At 39.5% G+C, this 12,612-nt stretch overlaps 1 protein-coding gene across 1 annotated transcript; it reads right to left on the bottom strand.

The window, feature by feature from the left end:
* Positions 1-8,016: 8,016 nt before the first annotated feature.
* On the bottom strand, positions 8,017-10,463 carry LOC133711591 (probable cyclic nucleotide-gated ion channel 20, chloroplastic). Its single transcript, XM_062137696.1, has 6 exons — positions 10,453-10,463; positions 10,110-10,332; positions 9,780-10,022; positions 9,193-9,338; positions 8,346-8,473; positions 8,017-8,214 (listed from the first exon to the last, which is right to left on the bottom strand). The coding sequence occupies exons 1-5, from the start codon at positions 10,461-10,463 to the stop codon at positions 8,452-8,454; spliced, it is 645 nt and encodes a 214-aa protein (XP_061993680.1). The 3' UTR covers positions 8,017-8,214; positions 8,346-8,451.
* Between the last annotated feature and the right edge of the window lie 2,149 nt (positions 10,464-12,612).

Consider the following 12,612-nt stretch of genomic DNA (forward strand, 5'->3'; position numbering starts at 1 on the left):
ATTTGATAATTAAGGAGAGTTGGTTTGCTTACCAAGATTGAGCAGGAGGGAAGGTTGTGGACGTAAAAGCAGGGGCTTTTATTGATTAAGGAATAAATGGTGTGGGCGTGCAGCTGAAGATATATATTGTAATTAAAGAGTGCTCGCGAAGATATAATCAACGACGCGAGCGCGAACGAGTTGGTTGGCTCGCAAAGATCAAGTTGGCCATATATATATTTCCCATGCAATTAAGGTCTTTGCTTGATCAATTAAGGAAGAAGTCAAGGTGGGCCACCAGCTAAGCTTTCCCATGCAATTGAGGGTGGCTGGACGTGGGAGAGATAGTAAGTATGCAATCATGCTTCAAGGAATATATATATATATATGTGTGTGTGCAATTAAAGTCTATTGCATGGAGATACGAGTGCTCGTGAAGAGTCCTCGCGAAGAGATATATATGAACATATATACGTGCATATCCAACAGCTCGCGGACAGGAGGAAGATTACGTCCTGGACTCTAAAAGGTAATTAACTTTGCCTAGAAGATTGCTACGACAGAGTCAATCTCTTATTGCCTACGATAGATATCAAAACTATTAAGAGTTTTGATTTGATTCAAGGCCAATAACTGTGGCCTAAAATATAGTATTTCATTCCTCTTTGGAAAGTGAATCTACAGCAAACAGCCTATATATAGAGGCTAAAGACGATACAAGAAATGACCTCTCTCATATCAATCAATCCTAGCGATTACAAAGCCTCCCCGGAGCAAACCTTCAACCTTGTTGAAACCCGGTGACCGTGCTCCAGTCCTAGTCTCTCCAAGAGCCGACTGTCAGCATCACCAGACCAACCCGGCGACCGTACTTCCAGTCCCAGTCTCCCAGCGAGCCGACTGCGAGCGCAACCGCCACCGTTACTACCAGCGAAGCAAGGGTAACGCCCTCGCAACCCAGCGAAGCTAAAGTCACGCTTTAGCGCAACCCGTGTTTTCTCCAAACTTCCCAGTGATTGCTATGCTTAGTCTACAATACTAAGTATCGATTCGGTGAACGCAAGAGACCACAACCAAAGTCCTTATCCGTAAGGCAAAAGTCCTTTTCCGAAAGGCTAGAGAAGAACCCTGTGACGAGGTTGGTGCTCTCCTCGTCCACAGCGCTTGAAGAAGAAGTCAGGTCAAGGGACTACCCCAACGACTGCACCCCGCGGTGCTGGCACGCCTGCGCAATCACTCGCTCAAAAGAGACAGTTTGCAAGCCAACTGGTTTTGGAGCCAAACACTTCCTTTTCCTTAAAACCTTTCATTTCCAATAAACCTCATCCCTTGCCATGCGATTTGGTGCCTTTGAATTATTGGGGACCATTGACTTCTGCGTTTTGCAAGACGTGGTCTTTGCTTGGAATTTCAGATTCCTTCTCTTTATGGAGGACTGACTGAGGTGGGTAGAAGCTTCATGTTATCTCTATACTTGAGCTAATTAAGGTACCAAGATCTTATAGAAAAATCTTCAGCTTTCACATTTTGATTCCCAGTCTTTGATCTCTTGGATTTAGTTCACCATTGAAATTTAGCTTTTGGGTGCTGAGGATTTGATCTAAATTGAAGTATTTAGGTTATTTCTAGTTCTTCAGTCCACCCAGAAGCATTGGAAATCAATATAGAACTTGTAAGATCAAACATTTCCAGCATCCTCACAAGGAATTCTAGTTCGAACATTAATGGGTCTTCATCTACCTCTTAGAAAAAAGACGAGGATGAGCAGCTAATGAAGAGAAAAAATTGAAGTCTGGGTTCAAAGGACATTATAGGATTGAATTTGAAGGTGATGATTTTACCAAAAAAGGAAGAAGAAATTGAAGGTGGGGGTCTAATTGTAAGCTGGAATTCTGAGATTCTTGGATTGAAGGTTGGTTTATGATTGTTCATCCACTCTTGAGACGGGACAGGGATTGGTGTGAATGAGCCTCCATGGAAAAGCTGATTGTTGTTGGGTATTGACAGAAAGATGGTTATGGGTGATAGGATATAAGGGCAAAACGGTAAGAGCAATGATTGAAGTTATAGAATACATTAAAATTAGATAGTGGGAGTGCAGAATGTAATATGGGGAGTGCAAATTTCACCCCCCTAAAGAAAATAACATTTCCAAAGCTTTGAAGCATTTTCAAAAAAAAAAATCGGTTCATGCATTTTGTGAGACGCTCTGATACCAAATGAAAACTGAAAACATACATATAGCACATATATGCAATCACTCACAAATGTACATAAACACTGATTATAACATAGCTTGATACATGAACTGGTGTTTGGAGTTTGGTGTAGAAAATGACCTGAGGCCATTTGATAACTTGAAGCAACAATCTTCTGCACTACTCTCAAGAACTTGGTTGTCTCTATGGGGCAAGACTCTTGTAACTCGGTGTAGAGAGAGTGCAGGGACTATGCCTTTATATAAGAGCAGAAAACACAGTCCTCTTCCCATAAGAGTGTTTGTGTTTCACTAGGTTGCTCCTTCTTTTGCATACATATCTATACTTATCTAATATATCAGATAAGCAAACGGTTTTCCATCGAATATCTTATCAGAAACATCTAAGATATCTTTCAAGAATTAGAGTCCTATGCAACACCAATTGCTTCTCTTAATCCTCTAGTTGTTGTCTTAAGTAAATATGTGATAAGGTCCAATACATTCTTTCAGATTAATGCTGACGCGGCCTATGACTCGAAGAAAGGAATCCATGGTATTAGAATGGTTGTCCAAGAAAAGGATGTCTTAAAGGTGGCGGCTGGTATGCTATCTTTTCCCGGAAACTTACCAGCTCACATATTGGAGGCACTAGCTATTCTTCATGGAATGAGATTCTGTCTACAGGAAGGGTTTAAAAAAGTAGAACTGGAAAGTGATACAGCAGTTGCAATCATGGCTATCAATAGTTCAAATTTGGACTTGAGCATTGATGGAGCCAATTTTGATGAAATTAAATGTTTGAAGACAGCGGTGTTGTTTTTTTTTTTTTTTGTCAGAAGAGTTCGAAGCTATTCATTGGAGGAAAGTCCCTCGAGCAAGTAACCAGGCTGCACAGTGTAGCTAGACATGCCTTGCTTGTAGACGGAATGAGATTTTGGAAGGAAGCCGGACCACCTTCGCTTGCCGATACTTATAAAAGTTTATAGTGAATCTTGATGTAGTGTTGGTGGTACTCTTTTTCACTTATTCTAATCAAGCAAGGTATTTTGACAAGGTCACCTTTAACCCGTAAGGTTGTAATTGATGACCAAAGTATTCTTCATTAGATTAAAAAAAAAAAAAAAATCCCAAAGTAAACTACAAAGGCCATGACTCATCAATACAGAAAAATACAATGACTAAATTTAAGTTTTAACTATAAAGTTTCAACAATTCTCAAAATGATAGTCGTATGACTAATAAATAAGTTGCATGATGAATTTCATATTTTCTTCCTCTTTATTTAGAGCCAAAAAAAAAAAAATACTCAATCAGCCATAAGAATTTTCAAGGCTTTTATTTGATTTGTAGCTTCAATAGCTCAGCCCGCAGTTCATCTTTTGTAGCTTGTGTACCTCATCTTTACATTTCGTGTACAAAGGTAGCGAATCACACATGGTTACATTTTCCTACCCAGATTCCATACCTACTTGGTAAAACCAAGTTGACCTATATTATGTTACTTCCAAATATACAAGAATACCACATGACTGCTGTTGACTAACAAGTCTAGTAATATCTGCTTAAACTGTTTCACTGAAACTTGAACTTTAGACATTTGAGCTTCGTCTCTGGCTCTCAGCATCTTTAGAAGTTGCACACTTGCACTCCATTCCCCTGTGCCCTTCTTCTTTTTTGACATTCAAATTCTAAATCAGATGCTCTGTTTTAAGACATTATAGTATGCTTCCATCCAGAATATAATTTGTATTATAATAGTAAAGGAAATCCTACCACGGTTTTTGTAGCTAATTAAAAAAAGGGGCTGTGACCAGTTACCCATTTTTAGCCCAAAAAATGCCCACTTACTCCACCAAGAGTTTTTTAACCCCATTTACCCAATCTTACATCTATTGACATTTTAGCCCCTGTTAATTAAATTAAAACTCATCCATCTCTTATCAGTCTCTCTCTCCTTCCCAAACTCTCTCTCTCTCCCCCCGATCTCCACCTCCACTCTCTCTCTCTCTCTCTCTCTCTCCTCCCCATGATCTCCACCTCCGGTCTGTCTCTCTCTCTCTGATCGCCGCGCCGGAGATGCAGTCCAAATCTGAACACGACGATGAAGCTCCAGTCGGCGATCCAACGTTCTCGTCGCCGTTCGATTGATCGGCGATCCAGCCACTCCAACGTCCTCGTCGCAGTTCATCGGCAATGTGTCTACTGCCCCTAACGCTGCCCCTAAACCCTAAACTTAACACGAAGACATTATTTGGGGGCAGTAATGTGTCTACTGCCCCCCACTAAACCATTAAAACTTGCACCAGTTAAGTGAAGGGTTCTGACTTCGTATGAAGACATTATTTGGGGGCAGTAATGTGTCTACTGCCCCCCACTAAACCATTAAAACTTGCACCAGTTTCAAGGATTCACAGTGTATTGCACTTTATCACAAACAAATCAACAAGAGATGATTACTGTCTCCTAAGAAAGACATTATTGGGTGGCACTAATGTGTCTACTGCCCCCCAATAGACCATCAAACATTACACCGCTTCCTATGTTTCGCAGATTATACAAGTTATTCACACTCAAAACAACAGATAATGTCTAAAAACCCACATTATGAGGGTCAATATTCTGTCTACTGCCCCCCACTAGACTGACACAAACAACACAATTTTTTTCATTTATCAACTACTGCAATTTAACACTACATTTACTTTGGAATAGCAGTTTTCAGTCCGTCAATAAATAAAGCAGTCATCATTGGCCCCCAATACAAAGTCTACTGAGGGGCACTAATGTTACAACTTTTATGGTTATGACTGCACAATAGCAGATAGCCATTTTCAGTCCGTCGTCGATTCCTTCAGAAGGTCAACCCCGGCCTCGCCGAGCTTCTCAGCGACGAGGACCGTCGGCTTGGCGTCGAGCCTGGCAGCGGAGAGCACGACGACGAGTTTCGGCGCGGCGATGGCTAGAGCAGGCGTCGTGGGCGACCTGTCGGAGGGATGGAGGGAGGGAGAGAGAGATCCGACGTCTTCTGGAGAGAGAGAGAGAGAGAGACAAAGAGAGAGAGATAGAGAAATCGGTGAGGGGGGAGGAGAGAGAAATCGGTGAGGGGGAGAGAGAGAGAGAGAGAGAGAAACTGAGAGTAGAGAGATTGAAGGAGAGGGCAAAAAAGTCCCAAAAATTAATAAAAAGAATTAATTGGGTAAAGGGGAAATAATCCCTTAGAGTGTTTTGGGTAAATAGGGTTTAAAAACTCTTAGTCGGGCAAGTGGGCACATTTTAAGCTAAAATTGGGTAAATGAGCATTTTCCCTTAAAAAAATCTGTGAGTCTTAGCATAGCTGTTATGTCGTTGGAAATTAAAGCAGCATAAAATCTATATTGAATGAATGAAGCAACACTGTTTCATATCTTTTGTTTATAAATCTGCGTATGTGATCATCTTTGAATCATGGCCCGTCCTTTTGTTATATCATTAGCTTTGCAAAGAGTAATTATAGTTAACTACCTTTAAAATGATGTACGATGGGAAAATTCTACAATATGTTAACATATGACCAAAATAAAGAAATTTCTTATCTTTTAAAGCTTTACCCTTCGAGAAGAAGTATTGAGAGTTGCGATTGGGATCATCTTAACTGCATAGCTATCGCAAGAGACTTGGAGGTTCTCTGGTCTGATATCAGGTCTTCCACTTCTTTATATTCCAGCAAGGATTCATTCAGCTATAGGGACAATTGTCCCTCATGATTGGAATAATGCAGGGTAAAATCATGAATTGAATGAGTTACCAAATGCTTACATCCTGTGTCATTATCTTCCTCCATGTTTCATAGTAGTACGGTTCATATTCTACATTACATTCACCAACTTCTACAGGCGCTGTTTACATATGAAGAATCTGTTAAATTAGCATCTTGGTTAGTGCCAAAGTTGTGCAGTGTTGTGTTATATCTTCAACTGTGGGGATTTAAAATCTGTGAGGAAAGATTTTGAGCAGATGGATTCACAAAGACGTCGTCAGTTGAAAAATTAACGATGAGAGCAAGCTTCCTCTCTTGGATGGCGTTTGAGGACTGTAATTGTTCATACTCTATTTACACGTTCAATGGTATAGAATACGTGTAGCAGAGTAAGATATTTTGATCTGGAAACCCTCATGGCCTTATCCACCCCAGAGTCATAGTTTCAAACATTCTAGCTGATTTAGCTCTGTAGAATCCCCTGCTCGATCTACATGCTTGCAATTCCAGTAACACCCGATAGTATCTTTTGGAATGTGCAACCCGGCCATATTTGGTTTCATGGAACACAATAATGGTTATTTGGTAATTAGAAACGAGAATGCAGAGAGACCGTGAATAGTCTGGTTCAATTGACACTGGTATATTCATTATTAATTTTGATGGTGCTATTGGCGAAATGGGGGTGCGTGGTCATGGTGATTAGGAATGAGTTGGGGCAGCTAATGGGTTCTAGAGATATTGGGCGGCTAATGCCTTAGGATACCTAATAGTTGTGTTGGTGACTGAGATGTTAGCATTGAAGGCGGGTTTACGGTATGCTCGTGATTATTTCCTGATAGTAGCTGAGTCGGATTCATTGGAGCTAGTAAAGATAACTCTTGAGGTTTCTTGCTGGGTAGTGGTGGCAGATACAGTAGCTAAAATAAAAACTCTCATGCTGGATTGTCATATCACAGAAGTTGTTTGCAGGGCAAGGAGAGCAACCGTGCGGCGCAAGAAATTGGGCGTCATGTACGCACTGCTGGTTTCTCTTATTGATTAGGAGTAGGCTTTTAGTCATAACTTTTCGATTGTAATACGATCTCTCATTTATGCGTGTCGCATGTTCACAAATTTGAATCGACACGCTCCACGACTTCGTGAGGGAAGTTTTCAGAAAAACTCAACATACAAAAAGTCAACCTTCGAGCTTCCTAAAATGATGCGTTCCAAATAATTATTTGTCTGGAAATAATTCCATTTTCACAAATAATATATGTACAAGGCATAAGAACAACTATTCGTACAACTAGTCCATTATTAGCCGGCAAAATTAAATAATGAAAATCTAGGTCATCACAACTACTTTACTATAAAAGATTGTGACGCATGCATTCACCAGTCGTCACCTCGCATGCTTGCACTTCATATCAAAAAATAAGTGGTGGGTACATTCAGAGTGTCATGATTGTTACTCAACCGGATGTTTTTCTTTCCCATTGGAAATTGAAATTTCGACGGTGACCTACCTAGTGATGGTGACCAGACTTAGCAGGATAGACTTCCACTACCAGAAAAATGGTCTTTTACGGCCCACAAAGAGCGCCGTAAATGACAAATTACGGCACACAAAAACGCGCCGTAAATGGACATGCCGTAAAAGACAAACCTCTTTTACGGCATGTTTCCAGAACGCCGTAAAAGACCCCACGAGCGCGCCGTGAAAGATATAAAAGAGCGCCGTAAAAGGATTTGAGAAATTCTTAATTTCGATTTTGAAACATTAAAGCGTGCCGTAAATGACCAATAAGTGCGCCGTAATTGATCGCTTAAGCACGCTGTAAAAGACAAAAATGAGCGCCGTAAAAGAGTTTTATAGATTTTTTATTTCGATTTTCAAATAGGAAAGCACGCCGTAAGTGATATCTGAAGCACGCCGTAAATGTGGTCGTAAGGATATATTTAAGACGCGTAACATTTGCACTAATTTTTTTTCTCCCCTGTAAATGTTGTGATACCATTTCAAAATCAAAATAAATCTATACAATTTATTGAGATAAAAGGAGAGAGAACATTAACTGCAAGTATCACATTAGAAAATGTAAATTAATATGCCAACAACAATTGAGTATTGTACAAAAACAACTTAACTAAACCAACATATCATCACCATGCTAAAATCTAAAACATTCTAGATTAACAGAGAGCATCTTAGATTTCCATTGTCTTTGTTAATTGCACGAGATAAATATATAGCTAGTGACCCATCCTGTGGCCTTTTAAACATCTTCATATTATGCTTGATGCCAACTTTTACCTGCATAACCAAAACAAACACAGAGAGCAATGAATCTAGTCTGTCATATTTGTTTTTCATTCAAGGACAACATATACAGCTAAAATTCTAATTTAGCAATTAATGTATCATAAGCAAATAGAAGCAATTACCTCCGAAATGCCTAATTCACTTTGACGTACTTGATAGGCCATGCAATCATACTTCCTGTGGATGCGTAAAGTTTACTAAACTCGCTTATGGAGTAAAGTATCAACATCACTCCATGCTTATGACAGCTCTACACAGTAAAGTCAGTAAACCAGAATGTGTCGCAATCACAGCACCCCACAAAGATTGGAACATGCACAAAAGCAAATGAAAAAGATCAGTTAAAAGCTGCAAACAAACGAATTTATTAAGCCATAAATCAGTTCCTCTGTAACAAACCTTACAGGAGTGGGAACTATAACAATCTCTGAAATTTCAAGACTACATCACATTTCCAGAAGCAATACACATTGCATCAATATTCAGTTAGATATTTTGACAATGACTAATCACATGTAGTTGCAAACAAGTGAAACAAACACAAATGGGATGCTGGTGTTGGATATCTTTTCTCAACAGCGCTACTGCAATGTGTAATAACTCATTTTCAAATACGCCAGTAAAATTGTTTATTGCTGGTGTTGGATATCTTTTCTCAACAGCGCTACTGCAATGTGCAATAACTCATTTTCAAATACGCCAGTAAAATTGTTTCTTGGTAATTTATCCTACCGAGTGGCCATTCAGCAATGTGGCATACTACTACATGTTGGTGAAAGGGCACTGAACTAATATGATACTATAGATTTTTACTTTCAGTAACCTCTTTCTCTAGGAAAACGTCTAGAAGAAAGAGAGTAGTAATAAAGACGAGATCAAACAATAAACATGCAGTCAGAATATTACCCTTTCAGGCAGCCTTAGTATGTACAAGAACAAAGAAGCAGATATGATAGAGAAAAGTAGTACCTCCGTCCAAGAGACCGAAGAAAATTCTGCATATTTCCAATTAGAAGAGCAAAGAAGAAGAGTCCCAGTCCAATAATTACCATGGTAAAAACAATTTCTCCATTAAAATAGCTTGGAGTTTGATTTCCTGCCAGAGTGCTGATTTGCTTCATAAACCACAGGAGATAATATGTCAGCAGAAAGGTTTAATTTATTTATGGAATCATAATAAAATTGACCAAAACATCTGTAGACTCACTATCAACCAAATTTGAAAATTATTACTCCCAACCAGGGGGCAAGTGGTGGTAGTGCTAGAGGCAACATCATTAACTCATCATCATCAATAAGAAGAAAAAAATATACTGAGGCAAATTTCCCTATACGGATATCCGGCATTCCATTTAATTTCACTTCTATTTGACATTTTCTTGATGTTGAGAACAGATAGAAGTTTCCTTGATCATTAACTAATTTACCCTTTTCCATCAAAAGAAATGGAAAGTTGAAATGGAAAGACACCATGGATTCATATTTTTTGTTTTTAACTATACAAACAGCTAAACATATTTCTGTTATAAACAATTAGAAGATATAATGTAAGGTACCTGGAATCCCCAAAACAGTGAGTATAAATATTTAGTCATGCTATCTCTTGTAGTGAGATTGACAACTGGAGTATATACTCCATAGGAGAAATCTCCTTCCGGATTAAAACAAGCAGCAGCCTCCTCATTTTCTCTCCATTTAGTTGACTCTGGAATAGATTCAGCATTAAAACAATCTATTAAACTCCCGCATGACTGCAGATTAGAGTTATGGCAGGCATCTCGAAGACATTGATTAACCCTCTGGAACAAGAAAGATTACAAATGTATTATCAAACAGATAAGGGAATCTGCATCTTTAGGTTAGAGAAGGAAAGGAACTCCACACACCTGTAAGCCAAGGAGGTACCAGCATGACCCAATAACATGGCCAACCAACAAGAAACTGAGAGTGTTTATAAAAAAATTTGTCCAAGCTGACTCGAATACAAAGAAGCCATTTGGAGATTGACCAGCAGGCAGGGGCAAAACCCTATACAACCTGGGAAAATATTGAAATCTAGTCTGCCAGGCGGAGAAGATTCTTTGTTTGATTAGCCGAGAATCCTCGTAGCTTTAGCATCAGGGTTCACAACTCCGAGAACATATGGATACAGAAAAGAACAGGTTCTTTTAAACCATCCTTTAGCATCACCATACAGAATATTATGGAGCTGCAGAGAATTACAATCACAAATTCTGCATTAGTTTCATTTTATTTTAGTTTTGGACGAATGCATTAGTTTCATAGATAATAAGAAAATAAAAGCATTCTACAATGGCCAATATACAGACATTTAAACATTATAAAAGTCAAATGTAAGATTTGCCTGGGACTTTCTTTGGTTCCATGGGGAAAACACTACCAAAAGAAAAGACATGTAACCTATGCAAACAAGTTTAGTTAAAAATGGACCACCACAAAAAAGATATAAGAAAGAAATATTGCAGGTAGACTAAAATACAAATCTTTAAATTACAAAAGAAGAACGGGAAGTTGGGTAAAAAAACAAAGGCAAAGGTTTGAGCAACTACGTGGATGCTCAAGTCAATGGTCAACTGAATCCACTCCTTGCACATAGCACCAATCGATCAACAACGAAGTTGGTTCAGTCATGAAGTTCTCATAAACCGTTTAGTTATCCTCAAGAGTAGACAATGATAAATGAAAAGGCATCTCCTAATAACCCCAATATACGGTGGTATCAGTAGGTATCAAATCACAGTTTTGAAATCAGTCAAATCCCTCAAGCCAATTTCTTAACATCTAGTTAGTCCACTCAGGGAATGGAAACACATCTCCTTCTTCACTGTTGGAGTTAAAAAGGTCCTACCTTTTTAGTGCTTTCTTTGTGTATGTGATGTATAACAAAGTTATCTGTATCCTGATTTAAAGAACCCGACATCCGAGACAACGAATTCAACACTACAGAAACCCAATTCGAGCATTGCATAATAGTGATTACATTACAGAGAAATCGATATGAAACATAGAAACAAACCTAGTCAAAGCTGAACTGTTATCCGAGTATTGACTCCAGAACCGCTATCAATCAGCAGTTTCTCCACCAGCCTCTAACTCTTCCCCGAGATCCGGCTTGAACTCAAGATTCAAATCCAGCTCCGAAACTGGCTTCTTGGGGAACAAATCGGGTGGAAGTGCCCACACCCTCTTCTTCGCCGACAACAAATAGGTGGTGACGGCGAAGGTGGCAGGAGTTGGGTTAGGGAGAATGGGCTGGTCCCTAGTCTCATTTCTCTTCTTGACAGGAAGAATGGGCAAAATGACATCATCAAGGTGGTGGCGGTGCTGGTTGCTGCATAAGTTTGAATCTTTTGAGAGGAGGTAGGCCATGGAATTGGGATCCCTATACTAAAAACCCTACAAATTTCAATTGAAATTAAATTGGGGACGTTTACCTTTCGGGAGAGAATCAGCTTTGGAGCTGGACTGCTGCGATGGGTTCTTCGTCATCTGTGTTACGCACCGACCAGATCCTCTTCACCTATTCATGGGTCGAAGGAGCTCGAGCTTCAGGTTCTTCTGCTCATATGTAGAGAGGCCGCCATGGATTATGTGAGAGAAAGAGGACTTGAAGAATTGGAGAAGAGAGGGTTTTCAATCTAGGGCTCTCTTCTGTCACTTGAGCCTTCTGATTTAGTATTCAAAGAGTTCTAGCGAGGTGAAACCAAAAAAAGTGGGAAGTTCAATTTCTGGCTAAAAATTTAGGCGCCCTTGTGAAACCTCATTTATGGCGCACCAAGAGACAGGCCATAAAAGACTCCAAACAAGTCATTTGCAGCGTGCAAAATATGGGCGCCATAGCTGCATAGCAACATTTACGGCATAAATTAAATGGTCGCCGTGAATGACCAAAATCTCATATTTTTTAAGGCGCATATCAAAGTGCGCCGTAAATGATTGTCAATTACGGCGTGCATCTAATGCACGCCGTAAATTGTGCGTCGTGAAAGAGTAGTTTTCTGGTAGTGTTCCTGTAGAAACACATACTCTTCAACAACGAACTCAGCACGGCTCAAGTAGATAGAAACGCAATTAGGCTCGATTTTCTTGCACTCGCGCCATTGGTCTGGACCCGTGGGAGCATGTATATGTCATGAACTTATGCTTTTGCTTCAACAACGTTAGGGTTCCTAAAATTCAATAGAGTTATATGAATTATGAAGAAGTTTATGACTAGGGAAAAAATGATTAATTACTGGTTAACCGGGGGATATATAATACCTAAAGAAACAACGATTACTAGATAGCTTATAATATTTGATGGATTCTTGAGCCAGAGTTTGCGTAATGCGTATTAATGTATTATCCACTCGTCTGTTGACACAAGCA

The sequence above is a fragment of the Rosa rugosa genome, chromosome 5 (assembly GCF_958449725.1).
Source record: "Rosa rugosa chromosome 5, drRosRugo1.1, whole genome shotgun sequence".
Classification (NCBI taxonomy): domain Eukaryota; kingdom Viridiplantae; phylum Streptophyta; class Magnoliopsida; order Rosales; family Rosaceae; genus Rosa; species Rosa rugosa.